This window comes from Erythrolamprus reginae, unplaced genomic scaffold (genome assembly GCF_031021105.1).
Source record: "Erythrolamprus reginae isolate rEryReg1 unplaced genomic scaffold, rEryReg1.hap1 H_7, whole genome shotgun sequence".
NCBI lineage: Eukaryota > Metazoa > Chordata > Lepidosauria > Squamata > Dipsadidae > Erythrolamprus > Erythrolamprus reginae.
The window spans coordinates 1,305,680-1,332,442 of NW_027248528.1; the positions used below are offsets into that span (position 1 = coordinate 1,305,680).

At 41.6% G+C, this 26,763-nt stretch overlaps 1 protein-coding gene across 1 annotated transcript; it reads right to left on the reverse strand.

The window, feature by feature from the left end:
* Positions 1-12,242: 12,242 nt before the first annotated feature.
* LOC139155849 (mitogen-activated protein kinase 1-like) lies at positions 12,243-22,588 on the reverse strand. Its single transcript, XM_070731180.1, has 9 exons — positions 22,230-22,588; positions 20,444-20,626; positions 19,693-19,882; positions 19,450-19,566; positions 18,809-18,923; positions 18,475-18,606; positions 15,757-15,866; positions 15,456-15,596; positions 12,243-13,976 (listed from the first exon to the last, which is right to left on the reverse strand). Exons 1-8 carry the CDS (start codon positions 22,391-22,393, stop codon positions 15,477-15,479), a joined length of 1,131 nt encoding a protein of 376 aa, XP_070587281.1. The 5' UTR covers positions 22,394-22,588; the 3' UTR covers positions 12,243-13,976; positions 15,456-15,476.
* Positions 22,589-26,763: the final 4,175 nt, after the last annotated feature.

A 26,763-nucleotide genomic window follows, 5' to 3' on the forward strand; every position in this document is an offset into this window, starting at 1 on the left:
TCAGTTTTGGCAAACTGGTCCAAACCAGGAAGAACTGACTCCTGGCCCCATGTACTCTGGGATCTTGTAGAGAAGTCAGTTCCTCCTCATCCCCACTAACCACCTGCAACAGCATCTCTTCCCCGTGTTGTGCTTCTGGGTGGTCCTGTGAGCCTCCTGGCTGCAACTGCATGTCTTTTCTCTCTTCTTTAGACAGGCATTTGTCCAGTCATTCCTCTGACTGCCCTTCTGAGGTTTCTGGCTTTTCTGCTTCCTCTTGCCATCCTCTCCTGATGCAGAGTCCCCTATTCTTCCTGATGCTCCTCTGCACCCCACTCCAAAGTCCCCAGAGATGGTTCCTCCCCACCATTTGAGCTGACTTCCAGGAAAACCATCGCACTTCCCCAAATTAGTGGCTGTATAATCATTGGCTGAGATAGCACCTTGAACTGCGTCCATTTAATAGTTTTGCCTTTACACATTATTACTGCAAGAATATGGATATGAAGCCACCATTTCTGATTGGGTTAATGTTATTCCTCTTAGGGGCCATGATGGCTCAGTATTTAAAGCGGCTGGGCTTGTCAGCTAGAAAGTTGACAGCCCAGGTGTGAGACACGAGCACCCTGTGACAGGGTGACCTCCTGTTACTCTCCCCAGCTCCTGCCCAACTAGTAGTTTGAAAGCATGCAAATTTATTTATTTATTTGGATTTATATGCCATCTCTCTCTGAGAACTCTGAGTGGTTTACAACACATAAAAATAAGAAAAATCCAATCCAATTAATTTAAAACACCTAAATGTACTAGTCCAGGGGTAGACAAAGTTGGCTCTTCTATGACTTGTGGACTTCAACTCCCAGAATTCCTGAGCCAATCATGCTAGCTCAGGAATTCTGGGAGTTGAAGTCCACCTGTCATAGAAGAGCCAACTTTGCCTCCCCTTGTACTAGTCTATAAAACCCAGTATTATTAAGAACCCAGTCATATCCACTCAAACAACAACCATATGTAACATTCATTGGCCAGGGGGCTAGAATCTAATCGCCCCAAGCCTAGCGGCATACATGACTCTTAAAACTCTTGTAGAAGGCGAGGAGGATGGGGGCAGTACGAATCTCCGGGGGTAGCTGATTCGAGGGCTGGAGCCCCCATAGAGAAGGCTTTTCCCCTAGGCCCCACCAAGGGACATTGTCTAGACTCTAGTAGACCGGACCTGGAGAAGACTGATTCTATGGGCCTAACCGGTTACTGGGGTTCATGTGGCAGAAGGCGGTCCCCCAGCTAATCTGGCCTGATGCCATGTAGGGCTTTATACACTTTGAATTGTGTCCGGAAACCAATCGGCAACCAGTGCAGTCTGCAAGTAGATAAATAGATAGGCTTTTGGTGCAGGCCCCATAAATAAGGAAGCATCAAGCATGACCCCTAAAACAGGATATGACTGGGCAGGATAAATCTTTACCTTTATTATTCATAGGGAGAAAAAGCTATGCAATTTAGAATGGGAAGCAACCCTGTATTATCTTGAGTTCTACTGAATAAAGACTAGGTATGAATACTTCACTTAGAAGTGCTCTGCAGATACTCTGATCTTTTTAAAGAATGCTTTGCTGATTAGAGGTAGCAACTCTCCATATAAACAAATGCTTGGGCAAGAGAGGATTATGTTCCTATGCTCCTATCATAGTCAGTTTATAGAACAAGAGAAATTCTCAGCCTACAATTACCTTTGTAATGCAGATTGGTTTTAATGCAATTTAGATTTGGTTCTTTGATGGCTAAGCAGGCTAATTAATGTTTCAAGGGCTGTAATAGCAGTGGAGGACTTACACTATAATACTTAGACAATAATGTTACCCATTTACTTACACCACATAATTCTCAGCTTGGCTGAACTCGCTGGGAATAAATAGGTGTTATTGCTCTGTCCCAACTGCAAGAAGCAGCTTGTTTAACAGCATGGGAGGAGGAATAGCGAGACTTGAGTTCTAGTCCTGTCTTAAGCATGGAATGGAATTTGGTGATCTTGGGCCATTCACTTGCTCCCAGCCCCAGGAAGAAGGTAGGGGCCAATCAAATGCAAAGATTTTAAATGCATTACAGGATTACAGGAAAAGCAACAATGTCCCTACAGTATGTCTGCACCCACTTCGTGCATCCAGAGAAAGATATACAGTAGTCCCTCGCTATAGTGTCAACCCCTAACCCCCATCATTTCTCCCTTAGACTCTCCACGATTGACCTCTCCAGGTTCCTCAGAGGCCAGTAAGGGGCGTTCATAAGTGCACTGATGTGCCTATCGTCCCCTGTCCAATTCTCTTTCCTTACCCCTTTTATCTTATATATTCTCTCCTCTATACATATTCTCTTCCTATCTACTTCTCTTCTTTTTACTTCCCATCTTTATGCCTATTCTCTTTCATATGTATTGTATATTGGACAAAGAATAAATAAATAAATAAATAAATAAAAATCGCGCTTCACCTACCACGGCTTCACTTCATCGCGGATTTTCAAGAAATATTTCTTAGGATATATGAGAGACAGAGAGATTACGTATACGTATGAGAAAGAAAGAGAATGTTGTTGCTTTATTGTTTTTTATTATTTTTTTAGTTTTAAGTTATATTATATATGTACTACTGTGATATGTATTTTGTAAGAGTGTGGGAAGGGTTTATAAACACTTAAAACAATGAAAACTTACCAAACAATTACAATATAAATACTTAAATAAATACTATCAGTCGATAAATTCCACATCGCGGATTTCACCTATCGCGGCCGGGTCTGGAACGTAACACTAGCGATAGGTGAGGTCTTACTGTAGTGATAAAAGCTGACATACAATTATGGGTGAAAGGGGCATTCTTCTTCCAGATATGATTAATAAATATTTTTAACTTGAGATTTTTGATAAAGACCTTTTTTCTCAACTGATAATGGGTTTTTTGTCATTGCTACTTTGCTTTCATAATCTCTGCTATCAAACCAAGATCTTTGAATGGAATTGAACATCGCAAACACATAAAGGGTTTCCTGCATATTTATTTGATGTTCTTTCACACTTTTCAATATCAAAATCTCAATTCTGCCCTCCTTGTCCACATTCACTGGTGCCTTTAGATATTTTGGATAAGACGAAGGGCATAAAGGTTCTCAGTGTTAGATATGATTCTGACTTACGTTGTTGGTGTTACTTCCTAAAAGCCAAACTTTTATGCAAGGTACCCGGTAGTTTGACTTAATAATCACCATTCAACCCAAATTTTATTTTACTAAGTGAGACATTTCTTAAGTGGATTTTGCCCCATTTTATGAACTTGTTTGCCATGCTTGAATCACTGCCGTTGTAACACAACTGTTAAGCGAATCAGGCTTCCTCATTGATTTTGTATGTCGGGAGGCTGCGAAAAGTAATTTCATGATCCCGGGATGCTCATAAATATGAGACAGTTGCCAGGGGTCTGAATACGCATCATGATGTAACCATGGGGATGCTACAATGTTTGTGTGAAAAACAATCATAATTCAATTTTTTTTCCTGTACTTCTGTAATTTCGAGCAGTCACTAAACACTGTTGTAAGTTGTATTTAGAGATGCAAAACTCTATAATCATGTAGGGAGATTTTCAAGGACTTCCTCATTGTAGAATAGGAATAGGATAGAATTTTATTGACAAGTGTGATTGGACACACAAGGAATTTGTCTTTGATACACATGCTCTCAGTGTACATAACAGAAAACACACACTTAGAACAGAACAGAACAGAAAACATATACTTAGAACAGAACAGAAAAGAAAAGAACAGAATAGAATTTTATTGACAAGTGTGATTGGACACACAGGGAATTTGTCTTTGGTACATATGCTCTCAGTGTAAAGTGACCAGATTTTAAGATTGGGAAAGAGGGACACCACTGAGCAGGCAAGGGGGTGGGGGGCTAAAAAAAAGTTTAGCAAAAAAAACCCCTCTCTTGCTTTCTTTCGCTCTCTCTCTCTTGCTATCACTCTCTCTCTCTCTTTCTTTCTTTTTCTCTCCCCCTCTTTCTCTCTCTCTTTCTCTCTCTCTCTTTATTCCCCCCTCTCTCTTTCTCTCTCCCTCTCTGTCTCTTTCTTTCTCTCTCTCATTCTCTCTGTCTCTCTTGCTATCTCTCTCTTTCTCTCTCCCCCTTTCTCTTTCTCTCTCTCTTTTTCTCCCTCCCTCCCTCTTTCTCTCTGTCTCTTTCTCTCTCTTTCCCTCTCCCTCTTGCTTTCTTTCTCTTGCTCTCTCTCTTTCTCACTCTTGCTCTCTTTCTCTCTCTCTCTCTTTGTCTCTCTCTCCCCCTCAATGAGAGAGCACGCTCAGTCCAGTGATGGGCTCCTACGCGAACGCAGTTCCGGTAGCAAAATTTGGAGCTCCACCCCAGAGCACCCAATTTGCACTGAAAGATGTTGGAAAAAAATGCATCAGCCATGCCCACAGTGTGGTAGTAAAAATTTTGGTAGCTCATCACTGGCTCAGTCTCTCCACTCTTGGCGAAGGCGAGGAAAAACGCCGGGCCGAGACGGATCCACCTTTATTCGCCAGGTGAGCTGGTGTTTGGAAGGAGCAGACGGGTTTTCCCACCTGGCGCAAATGCTGTTCTGTCCATCCGCCCACCCCCAAGCACAGCGGATGGGCTATTGGAGGAGGAGGGGGGTGAACGCAAGTGAGCAAGAGTGGAAGAGGAAGAGCGGAGGAAGTGAGAAAATAAAAATAAAGAAAGAAAAATAAAAGGGGGGAAAAAGAAAGGTGGGAAGGGGCGCCGGATATGTTAATTGATGGCTGTGGGCGGCTGAGGAAGCGAAGAGCAAAAAGTTGTGAGACCGGAAGCTGAGCTTCCTTCTTCGCTGCTTCCAAGTTTCCCCCCACCCCCCGGCACTGACGATAGAATCTGCCAGGGAAAAACGTGGAAGCCACGAAGAAGAAAGCTCAGCTTCCACGCTGCCCAAAATCAACTGATGCAGCAATCTCCAGCCGGCGGCTTGTTTCAAATAATCGGGACTTTTAAAAAATGCCCTGGGACGCGGGACAAATTGCTAAAAAGCGTGACTGTCCCGCGGAAAGCGGGATGTCTGGTCACCTTATTCTCGGTGTACATAACAGAAAAGATACATTTAGAATAGAATAAAATAGAACCGAACAGAATTTTATTGACAAGTGTGATTGGACACACAGGGGAATTTGTTTTGGTACATATGTTCTTAGTGGACATAACAGAAAAGATACCTTTAGAATAGACTATAGAATAGAATAGAATTTGTCAAGAATCACGAGGTACAACACTTAATGATTGTCACAGGGTGCAAAGAAGCAATCAGGAAACAATCAATTTTAATATAAATCGTAAGGATACAAGCAACAAGTTACAGGCATACAGTCACACATTTTTTCAATAAGTAATCCTACAAAGTAGGCCAGTTTCAGTCAGCTCAACAGCTACCTCAGTGTTGAAAGCTAACACTCCTGAAGTAGGCAAGGTAATTTCCCTTGACGGAGGAGGTGGGTGGGGTGTTTAAAGGTGAACAAATGACTTTCTGCTTTGCTTCTTAACACCTTTCAAAAACAAAAACAACAAAGCCTAAAAGCTTAAAAGAGGCCAAATGCACTGGAGATGCTGGCAAGAAACATTTCCTTCCCAAGCCATACGTATTTCATTTTATTATTTTATTTTATTTTATTTTATTTTATTTTATTTTATTTTATTTTATTTTATTTTATTTTATTTTATTTTATTTTATTTTATTTTATTTTATTTTATTTTATTTCACGGTCCCGGCGGTGGCAACGGTTTCTTCAAGGAACCAACAGCCGGTCCTTCTTGGCGCTGCGTTGCTGCAGCCTCCGAGGCCGCCCACTGCGGAGATCCCCTCGCCTGAACGGAGGTGGTGACGGTGGCAGCAGCCTCAGAGGCTGAAGCAATGCAGCGCTGAGAAGGACCGGCTGTTGGTCCCTTGAAGCCGCCTCCGCCTTCGTTTGGGTGAGGGGATCTCCACGGGGTCTCTGAAGCTGCCGCCCACCATGGAGATCCCTTTGCCCGAACGGAGGCGGTGGCGGCAACAATGGCTTCGAAGCTGTCCCCGGGTCATCGTAACGACGAAACGTTGTACGTCGGTGACGACGTAACCCGGGGACTACCTGTAGACAAATGCTTGTTTTAGCCTCCAGTCATGTAATCATCATTGTTGCTCTCCTCTGTAGTCTTTGTAGAGCAAGGATATCAAATTCAAGGCCTGGGGGCCGGATCCTGCTTGCAGGGTGCTTAGATATGGCCCATGCGGCCGCCCTGGAAACAGTGAAGAGCCAGCTCACAGTGCCTCTGCCAGCGAAACCGGAACCTGGGAAGACCAGTGTAGCCCTCCAAAGCTCCATTTTCACTGGCAGAGGGTTGCAGGAGGCCAGCCCAGCTAAAAACAGAGCACAGGAGCGCTGCATGTGGCCTATTTTTGCTGGCAGGGCGCTCGGGCCATGACAGGCGCTCCTGACACAAGTGATGTTGAGCTAGCCATGCCCATCCTGGCCATAGCCCCCACATACCCTGAGGTCAAATACAATCCTGATGTAAAATTGAATTTGATACCTGTATTCTAGAGTCTCAACATCTTTTTTGTATTGTAAAGACCAGAACTGGATGCAGTATTCCAAGTGTGGTTTCATTCAATTCATGTTAGTTTAATACTGTTTATTTATTCTATTTATTTATGTATTTGTCAAACAATTATAGGATGGTAATTTGTACAAATAAAACATTAGATAAGTAATGATAAAAAGTAATAAGAGAATGCAATGGAACAGTAGGACACGGACGGTAAGCACAATGGTGCGCTTCTGCACGCCCCTTACAGACCTCTTAGAAAGGGGGAGAGGTCAATTGTAGATAGTCTAAGGTTAAAGATATTGGGGTAGGAGCAGAAACCACAGAGTCAGGAAGTGCATTCCAGGCACTGATTACTCTATTGCTGAAGTCGTATTTTTTGCAGTCAAGTTTGGAGCGGTTGACATTTGCGAGAGCAATCATGGGCTTTTCCAAATATGCCCATGTTACTCCAACACTCCGCAGTCTGCACTGGTTGCTGATCAGTTTCCGGTCACAATTCAAAGTGTTGATTATTACCTATAAAGCCCTTCATGGCACCAGACCAGGATACCTGCGAGACCGCCTTCTGCTGCATGAATCCCAGCAACCGGTCAGGTCCCGCAGAGTTGGCCTTCTCCGGGTCCCGTCGACTAAACAATGTCATCTGGCAGGACCCAGGAGAAGAGCCTTCTCTGTGGCGACTCCGACCCTCTGGAATCAGCTCCCTCCAGAGATTAGAACTGCCCCTACCCTCCTTGCCTTTCGTAAACTCAAAACCCACCTCTGTCGTCAAGCGTGGGGGAACTGAAACATCTCCCCCTGCCTATGTAGTTTTAGTGCATGATATGATTGTATGTATGTTTTTTATATTGGGGTTCCTTGTTTTTAGATTTTTTAAATGTACAATTGCTATTTTAGATTTTAAATTATTAGATTTGTCATACATATTGTTCTTTATCACTGTTGTGAGCCGCCCCGAGTCTACAGAGAGAGGCGGCATACAAATCTAATTAATAATAATAATAATAATAATAATAATAATAATAATAATAATAATACTACTGTAATAATAATAATAATATAGTTTAAATCTATTTCGTGCTCGTGTGTTGTTGAGGTTGAAGGCGAAGTAGTTGTTAACAGGTAGGACATTTTGGTATATGATTTTATGAACTATAGTTAAGTCGGAACGGAGGCAACAAAGTTATAAGTTGTCTATCCTTCTGTTGATGCAGCCTACACTGCTGTTTTTGGGCAGCTGCAGCACACCATTTGCTTATACCTCAGTGATTTTTAAGCAGGATTTTTTAAAAATAAGTTTTCTCTAGAAGTGTTCTGAATCTGACCTAGCACCTTCTGCACACTTAACATGAGCTTTACCACTAAGTTGTAGAACTTCACACCTGCAGTCTCTTTTTTCCAGCCCAGAGAGAAGAGAGTGATTCACCCAAAACTCACTAATGATCACATCAGCACTTAACTGTCCTTTTCCTAAGAGGCAATACAGTAATCATTCTATAAATGAGTAATGCATTCAAGTACTGATGTGCTAATGACAACCAACCAAACAGACAGGTTTATGGAAGAGAAACTAATGTTCTGTCCTGCTTCTGGAACAGATCTTGAAAAAAATAAGACATCTGTTCTAAAAAACATCCTGTACTGGCTGATAAAAGGAAGCCAAAACTCTTTCATCTTTTCTTTCTGCCTACCTTCCACACTTAGTAAGAATATGTTTCAGGTTACTAATTGTTGTAGTCATTAACCAAGCTTTTCTAAGAATCTCTCACAAAGCCCCAGCATCTAGAATGGTGTTCCATCAACTTGGTCACTTGAAAGTGTGTGAACTTCAACTCCCAGAATTCCCCAGCTTGCATAGCATAGTTGCCTGGGGAATTCTGGGAGTTGAAGTCCACACTTTTAAGTTGCCAAGATGGAGGAACAATGGTTTTGAAGTTCTGTATGATTTTTACTTCTTTCAGCTTCTCTCCCTACCTGCTAAGGTTGTGAGAGCTGTAATTTCACACATCTGGAAAATTCTCGCTCCTGGAATGCTACTGAATCTCATTTCTCTCTTTCTCTCTAGATTTGAATATATGCCTGCTTCTTCTTGAAGCTTCAGTGAGTCATACAATCTCAAGCTGTTCTGTTATAAACATTCTGCCATGATTTCCTCTGATTGTTTACAGAAACAACAGTAAAAACACGCTCCTTCTATTGTGCTGCATAATAGAATATCTGTTTACAGGCCTGCACCACTCAGAATAGCGAAGTGACTGCTCTTAAAGGTTCACTTCAAATGACGCAACATTTTAATGTTAATATTAATAGAGAAAAATGTTTTCCCCCCCCCTGGCTGCGGAAAACTAATTCTGAAGCTCCCAAACTGTTGGGAAATATAGTCTAGTGTATCTCATAGCATGTTTACCCAGCTAAAATGGAAATAAGATTCCAGAAAGAACACAAAGGACTGATGGTCTATATTATTTCTAGTATAATGGAGCAGAAAATTTCTGGAAAAAGCTGCCAGGGAAACAGCAGGCACTAGTCTCTGGCTGACTCCAAGGCAAACACACACACACACATACACACAGAGAGAGAGAAAACAAAAAGGACTGCATTATTTATTATGTTGATGGTGATGTGCAATCTTCAATGCTTCTATTATATGGAATTTACAGTATATCTGCGTAAAGATGGCCAACGGCTTTATTTCCCACAATATGCTAACTTTCTAACTCTCTCTCTCTATATATACTGTATATATTTAATGTGAAGCCTTCAGAAATTGACTTAATGAATGTGCACTTGTGCACTGCTCAGATTTGCTGAGTCTGGCAGCATAGAAGTTTAATTTCAGTGAGGCAGGCTGAGATGGTTTTGGTCACCTGTCCTACACCTGTTTCTGATAGAATCCTTTGGAGAACCCTAAAGGCTGGCAATAGTTTATTTTTCTATCTTAATCCTGTAGCATCAGGCATTTTTTAAAGGGCACATATAAAGAAAACACCTCAACTGGATGATAATAAGAAAGGCTGGTAAGAAAATGGAAGCAAAGATACAATTTGGTTTGTTATCATTGATGTCAGCATTAGGAAGTATCTTTGGTCACTGTATACAGACCAGGTATGTTTTGAAGCAGACAGCACAAGCATAGAATGTCACCAAGTACTAATGAATAAATTATAGTTAATGACCTGCAAAGTAATAGCCACAACCATAATCCCATAAACATAATAATCTAACCAGCAGACAAGATTGAGATCTGCAGGTGATGAAACCACCTTCCAGTGCCTGGGTTTTTCCTACCTTAATGATTGTCTCCTTATGGATAAAATTCTCTCCATGATTTAAGATCCATTTCTCAGACCACTGCAATATGGGTGGATCTATGAGCATGGCTGACTGGGGAATTCTGGGAGTTGAAGTCCACACATCTTAAAGCAACCAAGGTTGGGAAACCCTGACTTACATAAATTGGCTATTATTCTTCAGCTTGTGAAGGAAAGAGTTTAAATCACTTGAGTCTGATTGCTTTCAGGCAGGAATATGTTGCTTATGTTTGTTTTATATCAGGTTTTAAAGTTGTATTCGTTTTTTGTAATATGTATTTTAGGATATTTTTAATTTTTTAAGTTATTTTACTGCTGCATGCTGCCCTGAATCTGTCAGAAGAGGGGTGAATTATAAATTTGATTAAATAAATAAATAAATTTTCTAAAACTTTTAAGTCTCAGCACATAAAGCTATCACAAAAAAGTCTTTTATTTTGCTAATAAGGTTGGAGGAGCCATACAGAGACAGTTGTACAACATGGCAGCATGCAACATTTTGGTAATGTATTATTTTTTTGTGGCTTGGAATTCAATCATCTTTAATTTGATCAAGGAGGTTATGATGGCCAAATAGTAAAGATCACTTCACCAACATCACTTCTCACCAAGGTAGCGAGTATAATACTTGGAATAATACTTGAAGTAAAGATAATATATGGAATAAAAGTACTTTATCAGTGATGGTAGGGTACGGTGACCAGATTTAGGCTAAAAAATACATAAATCTGAGTTTTCAGTACCTTTTTGGCTCCTATCTAGTCGTTCCCTGGATGGATTTGGTTTTAATTTTATAACCTAACATCAATTGTGGCTTTTGTATTGCAAGCAGCATTTAATTTATACAGGTTTTCTCTGTCTCATGTGGAATACAAGTTTATCAACCTTCTGCAGAATCCAAGTTGAGAAACAGTGGAGACAAGGTCTTCATTGTTGACTCCATTTTTGCCAGTATATCCTGTCTTGAAACCCTTACATCACAAACAGCTTCCTTCCTCTTAACAGTGATAATAATAATCCCAGTTAATCACCAAAGACGCTGTACATTTCCTAAGGAATTGCCCTAATTATTCTATGAACTACATTGAGCTGACAAACCAGTTCTTAATTCTTACTTATAGCCCAATTCCAAGTATCTACTTAATGTGCTTATGGTAAAATGCTCTGTATTTTATCTGGAAACCTCATTCAAATTGGCTCTAAAATAACTAGAGTATTTGCAGAAGGGGAAACCACTCTGTGATGCAAAGGACGGCACTTATACTGTGGTGCTTGTTCTGTTACTTTGGTGACATCCTGGTTAGGTATGGTGTAACAGACCATATTACAGAGGTCTTCAAACTTGGCAACTTTAAGACTTGTGGACTTCAAATCCCAGAATTCTCCAATTAGCATAGCTGGCTGGAGAATTCTGGGAGTTGAAGTCCACAAGTCTTAAATTTGCCACGTTTGAGGGTCCTTACCATATTAACATCCCAGATAAAAGCATTATGTTGCCACTTTGTCTCTGAGGAAAATGCAAAGTTGATTTGAAAAATATAGATTGGCTACATTCTTCTGGAGTTTACTAGTCCTCAATGTACAACTTTTTGCTTAGTAACCATTCAAAGTTACACAGCACTTGGAGGGGTGTGTGTGTGTTGGGAACGTACGTCTATTTTTCACTCTTCTGACAGTTGCAGTGTCCCCATGGTCACGTGATCAAAATTTAGATGCTTTATTTATGATGCTTGCACTGTCCTGGAGACATGTGATCCTCTCTTGCAGTGGTGGGCTATGAGCCGGAACGCTAAATTACACTCACCACCATGGCTCCTAAGTTCTTGTGGGGCCAGCGCGATTTTGCTGCTTCACCTGTAGAGCCACAGGTGTGCCCGTGTTTCGGTGAGTTTTTTGCTTCCGCGCATGCTGAAACACAGGTGCACCGGCGGCTCCATGCACGATTTTGCTACCTCCACAGGTGCAGCAACAAAATCACACTGGTCCCGCAAGAACTTACGAGCCGCGGCAGTGAGCGCAATTTAGCGTTCCGGCTCATAGCTCACCACTGCTCTTTTGCGATCTTTTAACCATCAAAGTCAATGAGGAATTCAAATTCACTTAATAGACCTGTTGCTAAAGTAACAACTGTGGTGCTTCATTTAACAACTGTGGCAAGAAAAGTGGTAAAATGGGGGAAGAGACATCTTGGCTGGTAATGGAAATTTGGGGCTCAATTGTGGTCATATGAAATATGACACCGTCTCAGGTCACTGGCCTTGTAACTTAAAAGGGCTCCAATTGAACGATCCATTCCCCCAACCCCCAAATTAAGACGTAACAGCTGCTGAAGGAATAAAGGAATGATTTATTTCAGGGTCTTTATACAATCCAAAGCAGGGAAGGATGGAGAAGCATTAATTCCCTTTAATGCAAATTCCTTCAAATGGCAACACACCCTAGGAAGAAAGCTCACTGCATATCATCACAACTGGGACAAGCAGGCAATGCTGTCTGAACACAGAAGCTTCTCCTTCATTCAAATGGAAGATTAAGGGAAAGAAACAAAAATAATAACCCCAAATTCCACTGTTCTGCTTAGAGCATTTCTTTTCTTTGAGAACTAGAAGTTTCAGGAAAAACAACTGGTACTGAAAAATGGCACAAGTGGAAGGGAGAGGCCACCTCAGCACCAGTTTTATTCATTCATTTATTTATTAGATTTGTATGCCGCCACTCTCCGTAAACTCGACAGGTTTTCCTAGAAATGGCTGACTTTCAAGGAGGGGAGAGGTTCATTTCCACTCATGACAGTAGACACCCAAACAACCCCCTATATTTCTCCAAAAACAACAAAAAAAACCCTTTCTATCTGGCACAGTCTGGTGGTTTTAGGCCAGCAGGACTCTCCCTTTAGAAAACAGAACGGTGGTCGGTGATTTTATTGATTGATTGATTGATTGGACTTATATGCTGCCCACTCTCTCCCCACCCCTTTTCAATTCATACTGTAAGCTCCACTCCATGTCTGATGAAGAGCGGGAGTTAAAAATAGGCATTTAAAAACATTGAGAAAGGAATGGAGGGCAGCCATGTTAGTTCGTAGCAGCAAGAAGACAAAGTGCTGTGCCATTGCAGAGGCCAACTGATTTCTCAAGATATGCAGCAGTTTACACATACACACACAGTCACCCAATTTTTTAAATGCAAGGGCAGAGAAGGAAGGCAGACAACCAAAAATCTTATAGTCTCTGGGCTGAGGAAGCAGAAGAAACGTAAGGGCTTCCTTTTCATCTGCACGGTTTCTTACATAATGGTTAGAAGTAGGAGGGGAAGGTATCTGTCGCTTTCAAACCAGACACTTTTTTCCATCATCACAAGATCTTTCCTTGCACTGCATTTCAGAAGTTCCTTAAAATGACCACCAAGGTTGGATGTGCATCTCAGGTGTTTCAAAAGTGGCATAAATCAGTTGATAAACACCAGCACAGACATGCCTTCTATTTGTGCAGGAAGAAACCAAGGCTCCCGGATTCTTATTAAGGAGTGCTGCAGAAAAGCTGGGCAGTCAGAAAGGTTAAGGTTCTGCTCCCAGTTTTCAAAATGTAGTGAGGTTTAGAAGATTACAGAAGAAAGATACAAAGTGTATGTCCAGGAACCAGAATCTGATTTCAGTTGCCCTTGCTAATAATGCCCAAGGGATCAGAAAATGGCCCTGCTCAAATAGGATTAGTTCATTAACTCATTAACAAAGACAGTAAAATGCCAAAAAAGGAGACGACACCCCTTTCGTTGCTTTGAAAAGGGATAAAGGGAGGGGAGACTGTTTTCTTTTTCCTCCGATAGGGAGGGAGCAGTCCCCTCCCTTCCCCAACCTGGGCACCAGGGTCTCACCCCAAAACATCACATTACGGGGGTCCAGAGATGGGTTACCAGGGTTCACAGCCACGTAGCAAAGCGCAGTTGTACAGCAAGTCTACAGGGGCACCCTGGAGTTGGTACCCCTGAATCCTGTGCTCCCCTCAACATTCCAAAAGGGGAGCTGGGTACAATCCCAAATCATCTCCTGGTGAAGCAGCAACCTGAAAGAAGAAGGGATCCTATGAAAATTGACCAGCTGGTAACTGGGAGGTCTTGACCATAGCTCTACTGTGTACATTAAGATGTAGCCACACTTAAGTCTCTGAATACTAGTATATTATAAAACACAGACTTGTCATAAACAGCTCAACTCTCTTGCTACAAAACATGAGCAATCCAGGAGAAGAGCTGTGATGTTACACCCCATAGAATATCAAACTTTTTTGAGGTGAAATCAGTCCCCACCATTTTAGCCCTGTAGAAGGGCCTTAAAACCTGGCCCTACAGATTGGCCGTGGGTCCTGATGGAAGCATTCCAGACTGAAGGTGGATAATGGACATACAGAAGATCCTACCTCCACCCTGTTTGCATTTTTCTCTCTTCCTTAGCCATCCTATTTTAATATTAATATCCAATTATATATTTTTTGTTTTATATTGTTTTTATTTATTGTAAGCCACTTAAGAGTCACCAGATGGAAAGATGGACAGCACATACATTTAATAAATAAATCATGGGGATAACCAGAGGATCTGCTGATCTTTTTACACAGGACCATTGTTCCCTCTAAGCTGTGCGCGACTGCGCGCACGCACCCCAAAACACCCCACCGCGCACCCTTTTCCAAGGGTGCGCAAGGAGCCGCAGCCGCCCCCGCCCCCCTCGCACCTCCAGCCCCCTCGTGCCCCTGGCTTCTCGCCGCTGCCCTCTGCCTGCCTCCCCCCGATCTGCCTCTCTTTCTCCTGCTCCGCTTCCCACCTTGAGGCGCAGCTCCTCCTGCAGCGGGAACGCCCGCCCCGCCCCTCTCGTAGTCCCTTCGCTAACAGTGCTTTCGTCCCGGGCTCTCAGTGAGGGGGCTGCAGGAGAGGCGGGGCAGGCGTTCTCACAGTGGAGGCTGGCGAAGGTGATTTTCAATGTCGGGCGCGCGGGTGCGCACGCTCCCCATCTCCCTGTCAGCTTGCTCGGAACATTCAAAATAAGAAAAACTATACTTTTCTGCCCACACCGAAAAAAAATTAGAGGGAACATTGCACAGGACTGCTGTTTAATCCACTTGTTTCAAGAGTGAAATTGGCAATGGATGGAAACTAATCAAGGAGAAACAACCTAGAACTAAGTTTCCTGACAGAACAATTAGTCAATGGAACAGTTGCCTCCAGAAATTGTGAATGCTCCAACACTGGAGGTTTTAAAGAAGGGATTGGGCAACCCTTTGTTTGAAATGGTATAGGGTTTTCTGCCTGAGCAGGGGTTTGGACCAGAAGGCCTCCAAGGCCCCTTCCATCTCTGTTGTTCTATTCTATGCTAAATTGATTCTTCCAAGGCAGAGGGCTCTGAGAATGGTGCCTTGCTTATGAAATCCCCTCCTCAGATTTACAAGTAATGTCATGATTAGGGGACCGGATTCATAGGCTACATCCCTGGGTTGAAAGGTTTCTCTGAGGCTAAACTAGCTACCCTGGAAGATGAGCAGCTATACCTGCACTGGCCTGAACAGATCTCAGGGCCCTTGATAGGCAGGCTGGAATCGTGCAGTTTCTTCAAATATCAGTTCTTTCAGCTTCTCTTTGGGCAAGTCATCCAGCTCCATGTCAAACCTGAACGGTTCCTCAGCAACTGGCTAGTGTGAAGTAAACAGACAGAAATAGAGAGAGAAAAACAGAATGTAGAAATTCTGCTTCCAACCCACATTCAGGCCATGATGTCAATGAGCCCTCCTCTGGTCATCCTTTTAAAAGATCCCACCACTGCCCGCCATCTTCCAAGAAAAGAACCCGCACCTCATCTGAAGGGTCATAGTACTGCTCCAGGTAAGGGTGTGCCAAAGACTCCTCCACTGTGATACGCTTATTTGGGTTAAAGGTCAACATTTTATCCAACAGGTCCAGAGCTGAAAGGAATAACATACATATATTTATGAATGAAACGATGCAGGATCAGTTGCTGGACCACAAGTGACAACAAGAATATTCCATTTTGTTTATTAAAGGAATGGTTGTGATGCATCCCCTAGTGGTAGCAGAGAGCAATGCAGGAAACATCTGTCCGATTTCTGGTAATTTGTCTAAGCAAGCAGATGAAATCCGAAGACTGAGTCGGAAGCTCATTTTCCCCATTAAAAACCCCTTGCTGATTCAGACCAGAGATCTGGGCCAGCATCCTCCCTAAAGCAGGGGGCTCCAACCTTAGCAATTTGTGGATTTCAACTTCCAGAATTCCTCAGCCAACATGCTGGGAGTTAAAGTCCCAGTATCTTAAAGATGCCAAGGCTGAAAAAATGCTGACTTAAACAATGGCTACCCCTATGAAAAGAAACATAGTTATTAGTTTCTATAAATTACATTTTTGGTATGATTGATGTTACTGACCAAATACTTTTCTTGATATGTTGCCAGAAATCTCATATAATTTTATATGAAAAAAACCTTCCATTTCTTTATTCAAAATCTTTGTTGCCAATTTATCCATATATTAGAGCACTGCTCAAAAAACCTAATTCATTTTAATTCAAAGATCATCTTCATCAGCTCACTTTTCTTCAAGAACTCCAATGCTTTTCTTAGCACCCCACCCTAACCAATTTTGTTTTCTTCTCCAGCTGCCAATTCAATTTTTGAAATGAGACAATCTAAAAGATAGTGTAAGCTTAGATAGCAATATTCTTACATGCAAATACTAATACTGTCTTAATTTTTTTAATCCTGTAATTTAAAGTTTTTTATTACTATAGCAAGCTTGAATTCATATGAACAATATCTTTAATACAACTTTCCTGGTTATTCATAGTCTATTCAGATCCTTAAGTCTATTTATCTTAAACCTTATTTAGGAAATAAATAAATCTAGCAGGATCGTTACACCAATATTTACCATTTTGTACTTAATGGTGCGGCCTCATCCTTGCCTGGGAAAGATATATACATAAAAGCTAGATTAACAGATGATGGCCAGAACAGACAATAAAAGATAAAGAGGCATTGAAAACTGATGTTTGATGGGAAAAAGATGATTTTAAAGAACACAAAATTGGACAATAGAAATTGGATAGATCACATGAAAATAGGTTTCTATAGACACTATTGAAGCTTTACATTACCCAACTTGGGAGAAGGTGTGTGTGTGTGCGCGCGCAGACGTAAGTGTGTCTCATTCTGTAGATGGTTAATGAACTAAGGCACCATTTCCTCCCAGTGTGCATCTTGCTCCCTTCCTTCCCATCTTATTAATTTTAAATAAATTGTAATGTTAATATTTAGTGTCTTAATATTTTAATATTTTATTATGTTTTTATGATTCTACGCTGCCTTGAGTCACATTTAGGCAAGATGGACAGCATGTAAGTTTAAATAAATAAATAAATCATATTGTCTATTATATAATACAGTATTACTATTTATCATGTAATAATATAAGTAAGGTTGTAAACATCTGGGCACTCCTAGTCTAGAGTTCCCTTCTATTGCCAAAGCAAAACCATTGATCTTTGAAACCTAATGCAACATTTGGTCTCAAAAAAGGAACAAAACCTTTGACCCTCTCCCAGTAACATTACTTCACTATCACCATATATCCTACATCATTCAGCCACAAAAAATTGCCTGCTTCTGTTACAGATTAAGCTGCTGTGGGAATCAGCTGGATTTGAAAAACTGCACATCAATGTCACACAAGAGAACTTTTAAAAGCATTTAGAATTAGTATAAGAGATTGTTTGTATATCTGTCTTTCTCTCCTCTTAAGCATGTTACCTTCCACTGAAAGCTGGGAATGATGTGGACTGTAACATACACATTTTGTTGTTATTGTATCAAGGAAGGCTAACCTAAATACACATTTTCAAATTGTGAGGTACAACTGAAGAGAGAGAAAGGAAAGTAGTCTTCCCTTACAGAGAATGCACAGACTATTTAAATGACAGAAGAATTCTCTTTTCCTGCTATCCCTTATTGGAACCCTAACAATCTAACAAAATCAGGGGTGGGGAACTACGGCCCTTTTATGACTTGTGGAATTCAACTCCCAGAATTCCCGAGCCAGCCATTTAGGCCGTAGTTCCCACCTCTAGCCTAAATGAAAGGAGATGGAAATGTGGGGCCATGTACCATGTGTGTGGTTTTTGGCACACTATTCGGTTTTTGCATAAAGATCTCCAACCACTTTAAAAACTATAGCCAGTTTTTAAATGATGAAATATAGAAATGGCCTTCACCTAAACTGGGCCCTACTAGTGGATGGATGACTTGGTGAAAGTTTTACAGAATAGTTGAGGGTACAGAAGTTTAATTTTTAAATAAAATAAAACACGTACAGATAGGCTTGTCTGTTTCTAAAGTGTGCAATTAAAAAAACTCTCTGATGTCAAAATATTGATTTTGATGGAACAGTAATAGTGCCTACCAAGTTACAAAAGACTGAAGAATTCTTTATTTATCAATAAAGAGACAAATATGCCAGGCAAAGGACGAAGCCATGCTTTTTCAGCCTTCCTTCTCCCTTACCTTTGGAATCAGCTTTTGGGAACAGTTTGGCCCAGGGAACTTTGGGCTTTTGAGGCAATGACTGGAGATAATTACGAGCCTTTGTGTTGATGATGCAGTTCAGGTCATCCTGAGATGGGGAGCCCAAAATACCTGTAGAGATGGGTGGAGAGAGAGCCATTGCACATCTATGTAACTGCAATCCCTAGAGGAGAAAGGGGCATTAAACTTATAATGGGGAGGCCTTATGAGTAAGAAAAAGACAGAATCAGTTACTGATTCAAGAAGCTGCTCAGAATAAGTCTTCTACAAGACCACCCTGTCAAAGCCTTTATTCTGTCACCTTCCCTCTTACCCAAGATGTGGTTCAGCTGGTCCAGGTAGTGCTTGCCAGGAAAGATAGGTCGATTTGACAGCATCTCGGCCAAGATGCAGCCCACTGACCATATATCAATGGACTTAGTGTAACCCTGAGAAGGGGGAGAAAATACAGAAATAGAAGCTAAGGACTTATGTAATCATTCTTTTATTGACATGGATGTGTTTCCTTTCTAGCATATAAACTTTTCAGTTTAATGTAAGAGAGGCATCTTAAGTTGTGGAACCAGAAAAGGAAATATTTTCAGGAAAACTTAAGCTTCTGCAGCCTAGCCTATGCAACGGTCTTCCTTATACTAGCATCCTTCAGTTAGGCCTACGTGTGGGTTAAGTATGCTGCAACTGCTATGGTAATTTGTACAAGCAAGTGAATGATAATATAAGGATTGTGATGCTGTGGTTCTACTGCACGTTGAAACTTTATAAATATTCATTTCGAGGCTGATCTGAGCTTCAGAATCGTGTTACAATTTAATCATGTTGTTTTTATGGCAGGTGCAAGGCATTACACCTTTTCTTTTTTTTAAGTTGGGAAACCATACTCAACTAAACTGGAGATATAATAAATGTTTTTTGGATGTTCTGGCTAACACGTTCTATTCATTCTAATTAATTTACCTTGGAATTAAGCATGATTTCAGGAGCTCGATACCAGCGAGTGGCAACATACTCTGTTAAGAATCCTGTGTGATCGTGGTCTGGATCAGCAATTCGGGCTAAGCCAAAATCACAGATCTGTAAGAAGAGAGAGAACCATGGAGTGGCAACCCCAAATAAATGGAGAATATTTGCCCTGAAGAAGGAAGCGAGAAGAGATTGTGGCCAGGCGCAGAAGGCCTAGCAAAAGATTTAGAATGCCACCTTCAGGTCACATGTGGTGTTGATGAGAAGATTGCTTGGCTTCAAATCCCGGTGAAGCACATTGGCAGAGTGAATGTATTTCAGCCCTCGAAGAATCTGATAGAGAAAGTAGCAGATATGGTCATTGCTGAGTTGCTGGGTCTTCAGAAGCTTATAAAGATCCGTCTCCATCAAATCCTGAACTATATATCTGAAAAAAGACAAACAATACCCCTCTCCACCAGGAAAGGGGAAGGAAGGGAAGATGTCAAGGAAAGTAATTTCCTGCAGAGAATATAGAAGACAGCATCTCCAGAAGTGGTCAAATAAATTGAGCTTGCTTTTAATAGCCCAAAGCCAGAAAGAAGCATCACTGAAGCCAGATTCACACCAGGTTCAATTAATCTCCTGTATAAAGTAGATCATCATCACTTTTTCCAGCTGCTGCATAAAAAAAAGCAAAGGGATGTGACTGAAGAAGCGTTCTTAATTTTAGAGGAGATAAAAGAAGGGACAACTGTTTCATGTCCAATTATTAAGAAAGCAACACCTGGAGCCATGCCAGAAGACAAATGGAAGCCAGCCCAGTTTCTGGCATAATCATACCCTATTATATTAAGAATGAGCTAAAGCTTCTAAGCAGTGCGTTTCATTAAAAATGGACCAGAATAAGACTGAATAGATTATAGAACATTTTCTCTATGCATACACTTTTCTCCAAGCAGATCTCCTTCCACACATGAAAAGACACAAGACTGGTCTTCAAGGATACACATCACGCATCTGATCTATGGTAGGTGCACGAAGAATGTCATTAATGCCAATGACATTTTCATGTTTGAAGCGCAGGAGTATCTTGATCTCTCGCAGTGTGCGTTGGCAGTATGTCTGGTGCTCAAAAGGACTGATCTTTTTAATTGCAGCTCGGATCTTGTTGACGTGATCATATGCTGAACTGTAAGGAAACAAATGCAAATGCATACTGGAATCCTCAGTATATTTTTATTTATTTTCACTTCATTTCTACAACTGCCTATCTCAGATAAGTGACTCTACAATCCTTTACTATCTAAACTGGTAAATAATGTCACTCTCCAATGGAAGAGGATTACTGTAAAAATTCACAACAAGAAGAAACATTCTATGCACAAGATGAACCACCAGAAAGCTTAAATGTTTATTTTAATTTTGGACTTCAACAGAAGAGCAAAGGAAGGACTGAGAAAACACTAATAACACATTATACCAATGTGGGACAACAACTATTATAATCTGAGAAAGAGCTGGCTGTTGCCAAGGCTACCGAACAGAAGTGAAACCTCTGAGATCTCAGCAGCAGATAGGTTTTGCAAATCTAGAAAATGGGCTTGCTTGATAAGTATATCATGCAAATACAATTCCAACATCCAATCTACGTTCTACCACAGAAACACTTGGGGACATGCATGTGTTGCACTCATTAATACCAATTATATTAGTTCCCTATCTACACAGATCGGATTACGAGCAATAAAAAATGGAAAATTACAGAATATGGGAGGTCTGATACAAGACCCAAGTTACTGATGTTAAATGACTGGCTGTTTGGAATAAAAGAATTCTCAATAAATATCTTGTTTACAGCACTCAAGACAGTCCTGTTTAAGACACCCTTAGCCTTAATGTAAACCAAAGGCTGAGCAGAGCAAAGAAGCCAGTATTATAATTTGATCAATTAGTATCTACTAACACTTAGCACAGTTGGTGAAGATATATCTGCCCTGAAGAGATAGTGATCTAAGCAGGCTGAGGCTGACACCTGGATGGGGGCTGCTGTGCAGCGGAATAACTATATTGCATGAAGATTTATTGGAGAGATACAGGCTTGCCAACACTTCAGAGAAATGTCCTGTGATTTATGGAAGTAAATAAAGCTCATCATCAGGCTGTTTTAACTAAACCTGCTTCTCCCACAGAGAAAAGGAAAGTTTTTAACCTTTAACGGCTTTTTGTTTTTTTGTGTCTCGATACCGACAAATACAAAAAAAGTAGTTTTACCAGTTAAGTATACAGTACTGGGAATAAAGTAACTCCCAGCTTCTAAGCCTTTCACAGGAAATCTGCAAATATTGGCAGAGGAAGATAACAGCCTGCGAAGTCTGCTTTCGGGGAGGCGCTCGGAATACAACAATGACTTGGCAGGGCTGGCTGAGGCGACTGTTTTGGGTTGTAGAAGCCAGATTTGACAGACAGCCGCTCCATCGCGCCCCTTGCAACGGGATGGATCCGAAGTCGCCACAGGAGCCCAATGCGGAAAGAAAAGACCCGGCGGGGCAAGGACCCCTTGTAGGAATTGGGGGAGGGCGGAGGGGAAGCAAGCTCCGGATCAAGTAAAACAACGTGCAGCCTTGTAGGACTTGTAGGTAACTAAGAAACAACATGGCGGAAGCTTTTAACGGCAGGTACGGTGGCCGTGCGAAGCCAGTTTGCAGGAAGAGACACGCCAGATAACTCTTGGGACATTTTACCCAAGTATGGTTCCCGTTGAGGGCCAATCTGCAGGGCTCGCGCTCACTTACCAGACCATGCCGTATGCCCCCTCGCCGATGTACTGCAGGTCCGTATAACGTGGTCCCACGTCAAATGCCTGACCTTTCACGGTCTCGACTGCCAATCTTGGCACTCCGGACACTGGCACGGCTCCCGCCCCGCCCGGGGCTGCTGTCGCCGCCGCTGCAGCCATAACTGATCTAATCAAGGAGCTCCTACAACCGCTCCTATCCCCGCTTTACCCGGAACCGACACCGCCCGATCACACCGCGCATGCGCTCGTAGAAGCAAACGGCGAGGACAGCACTGCCCATGCGCTCCTCGGGAGCTGCGGCTGGAGCTCTTTCACATAGCGCATGCCTTCGCGTTGACTACTGGCGTTGTGCGGACCGCGGCGCGTCCGGATTGGATAGAAATGTCAGGAGCCAACCCGGAAGCGCCGCGCCCCAAACATTCCACACCACGGTGAGGTCCCACCCTCGGGCTCGCGCGCGCTTGGCTCCCATTGGGCCCCGCCTTTTGGCTCAGCGCGCCTCCAATCCTTTTCTTGACGCTGCGCCTATGGGCTTATTTTTAACGGGATGCTTTTCCCCTCTATCCGTATCCTGGGTTCGATTCCCCGCAACCGGCATCCACGACACGAGTTTCACCTGATTAATTTAGCCGCGGTCTAAATTAAGCCAGGCTTTTGGATTCCGCGAAACCCACACTTGAACCCAGGCGCTAAGAAATATGCAACAACGACTATTGGGGGAGTGACGCCTGTTGCACCTGTCGACTGCTCCCGTCCATCAATCGTTTGATAGACGGAATAGTTGCGGCAAGTTCCCTTTCCTGCGTCTTGAATCTAGGATCGCTGCAAAATTCCTTAATTACACGTTGCCTAGGTTTTGCAAAATCTTTTAGGCTCCAACGGGGAAAAGCGACCTTGAGTGTGTGTGTGTGTGTGTGTGTGTGTTACCAATTGCAGTACTGCGGTTTTCAGGGGTTTTTCACCTCGAAAGGTGGGAATGGCGTTGTAGATTTCAACAATCTGCTACGAAAAGATGAAAGCATATTTTCCACCCCTAAATTAGAGTAGTGGTCCAGTTTGTGGCTTAGAAACATAGAAGACTGACGGCAGAAAAAGACCTCATGATCCATCTAGTCTGCCCTTATACTATTTACTGTATTTTATCTTAGGATGGATATACGTTTATCCCAGGCATGTTTAAATACAGTTACTGTGGATTTACCAACCACGTCTGTTGGAAGTTTGTTCCAAGGATCAACTACTCTTTCAGTAAAATAATATTTTCTCATGTTGCTTTTGATCTTTCCCCCAACTAACTTCAGATTGTGTCCCCTTGTTCTTGTGTTCACTTTCCTATTAAAAACACTTCCCTCCTGAACCTTATTTAAACCTTTAACATATTTAAATGTTTCGATCATGTCCCCCCTTTTCCTTCTGTCCTTCAGACTATACAGATGGAGTTCATGAAGTCTTTCCTGATACGTTTTATGCTTAAGACCTTCCACTATTCTTGTAGCCCGTCTTTGGACCCGTTCAATTTTGTCAATATCTTTTTGTAGGTGAGGTCTCTAGAACTGGACACAGTATTCCAAATGTGGTCTCACCAGCACTCTATATAGCAGGATCATAATCTCCCTCTTCCTGCATCCTACTTGCTTTCCCTACCGCCTGACTGCCCTGTTCACCCATTTTGAGACTGTCATAAATCGCGACCCCTAAATCTTTCTCTTCTGAAGTTTGTGCTAACACAGAACTGCCAATACAATACTCAGATTGAGGATTCTTTTTCCCCAAGTACATTATTTTACATTTGGAAGCATTAAACTGCAGTTTCCATTGCTTTGACCATTTATCTAGTAAAGCTAAATTATTTACCATATTACAGACACCTCCAGGAATATCAACCCTATTGCACACTTTAGAGTCATCGGCAAATAGGCAAACCTTCTCTACCAAACCTTCCCCTTAGGCTTAGTGCCTTGTCTTTATTTTTGAACAACCGATCTCTTTTTTTTAAAAAAGTTTTATTAAGTATAAACATTAAAAAAGACGTACAAAATACAAATGAACATCAAACAAAACAAACAACATTTACAAATATGCAGATAAAACCCCTAGGTACTTCTGTGGTAAATTGTCTTAATGTTACATTTTCATTTAGCTATAGATCTTATAGATTATATTTCCTTTTCAGTTATTCTTTATAAATCTATTAATAAAAATTGAGCAATCAACATGTTTAGTTCCGACCCCAATAAGATATGATATGGTATTTTCTCTATAAATCTATTAATAAGTGAGCAATTGACACCTTTAGTTCTGACCCCAATAAGATATGGTATGCAGGACATGGTATGATTGCATTAATGTGATTTTAATTTTTTTTATTTTATTGTGAGCTGCCGAGAGTCCTTTGGGAGTGGGCGGCATACAAAAAATAAACCTGTCATATCCAAACTTATAGAATCCTATATTTTGAACAACTGCTCTTATTTCAGATCGTGCAGAATGCAGCTGCGAGAGCTATCATGGGCTTTCCTAAATATGTCCATGTCACACCAACACTCCGCAGTCTGCATTGGTTGCCGATCAGTTTCCGGTCACAATTCAAAGTGTTGGTTATGACCTATAAAGCCCTTCATGGCACTGGACCAGAATATCTCCGGGACCGCCTTCTGCCGCACAAATCCCAGGGACCAGTTAGGTCCCACAGAGTTGGCCTTCTCCGGGTCCCGTCAACTAAACAATGTCGTTTGGCGGGACCCAGGGGAAGAGCCTTCTCTGTGACGGCCCCGACCCTTTGGAACCAGCTCCCCCCAGATATCAGAGTTGCCCCCACCCTCCTAGCCTTTCGTAAGCTCCTTAAAACCCACCTCTGTCGTCAGGCATGGGGGAATTGACATGTTCCCTCCCCCTAGGCTTATAAAATTTATGCATGGTATGCTAGTGTGTATGATTGGTTTTAATTTGTGGTGTTTTTTAAATTAACTTAAATATTAGATTTGTTTTACATTGTATTGTTATTGCTGTGAGCCGCCCCGAGTCTGCGGAGAGGGGCGGCATACAAATCTGATTAAACTTAAACTTCTATCCTGTTCTAAATGTAAATAAAGCTAGAAGCACTTGAGTTTCAATTGTACAGTGGCAAGAATCCTCCCTGGGCTGCCTTTATTTGCTATATTTGCTGTACTGTATTAAACTTCCGCTTTTAGTGAACTCTTTGAAATGCATTACAATAAACATAAACCCAATCCATTTTCTAAAATTGGCTGGAAATCAGCAAGCACATTTGAAATTCCAGCAACTGAAACAGCCTTCAGAATAAGCCCTGTAATAGCAAAACCACACGCTTAATCTTTTTGCTGGAAGCGCATTAAAAAGGTAAGGTTTCACTCCACCCACGGGAGAGAGCAAAAAACAGACTAGCAGCTGGGTCAGTAATAATCAGAACTTGATTGCTGGTAGATCTTAATGGGTTACTTTGAAAAAAAAAATATTTTCCCAATGTATTTATAATTAATTCGTATTCACTTGTAGTTCTTTCACTCTGTATACATATGTTTGTGTTTTGTATAGAAGACAATATTTGTCAACCATCCTGTTGAATTTTGTATTTATGCCAGCTATCAATAAAACGTGTATGTGAAGTATATCTTATGCATTTATCCTGTTTGGTTTTGTGTGTTAAACTATTTTGAACAGCGAGAAAAATAGAATAGTGCTTATCTTTGGGACTTTGTCAATTGATATGTGGTGTATTAATCCACTATTATCATTTTTTCTATCTCTCTATCTCCTTTGTACTATGTGCACCCCTCTGGAGAAATCAAGATTTTAAAGTACAACTAAAGTTTAGCTCTCAGGTAAATTGAAAGATTTTTATATGTTATATCATAGGAAAGAAAAGTGCTGGAAGAGTGGGGAAGAGGAACAAGGACATGGAATGCTTGATGGGTACAGAGATGAGACTGGCTTCTGAAGCATCTTCTGCAGGATCCCTTTCAAACCTGGCAGTGTGGTGGGATACCTCTCTGTATTAGCATGAGGATGGCAGAGAAATACATCTATCTGAAATTTAAATCATAGGGGACATAATAAGAAACTTTATCAGGGTGAATGCACACCTCTGTTGTGGCCTATTCCCAGTTCCTTCCTTCTTCCCTCCATCCCTTCCTCCCTCCTCTTGAGTTTTCCTTCCTTTGCCCATTTCAACATCAAAATCCTCCCCCTTAAACAATGCAAAGTAGGCCCAAAGACATTGCAAGAGGAAATTAATTCTGGTGGTTGTAGGAATCTTCTGTATTTTGTATGAAATTTTGAAAGCTTAACACACTTCGTTGACTGTCAAAGTCTTTAACAACAACCCTGTAAAACAGGTCGGTTATAATGCCCTGTTACTGATGGAGGGGCTGGCTGCAATTCTGCCCAGAGAACGAGGTTCTTGCTCAGAAGTATGGATTTCTTTATTTTATTTTAACGGAGGGGTATACTAACTAAGGGACTTATGCTGGTGACAGCCTGGATAAGTCCCTCAGTTTCCTTGGCAAGAT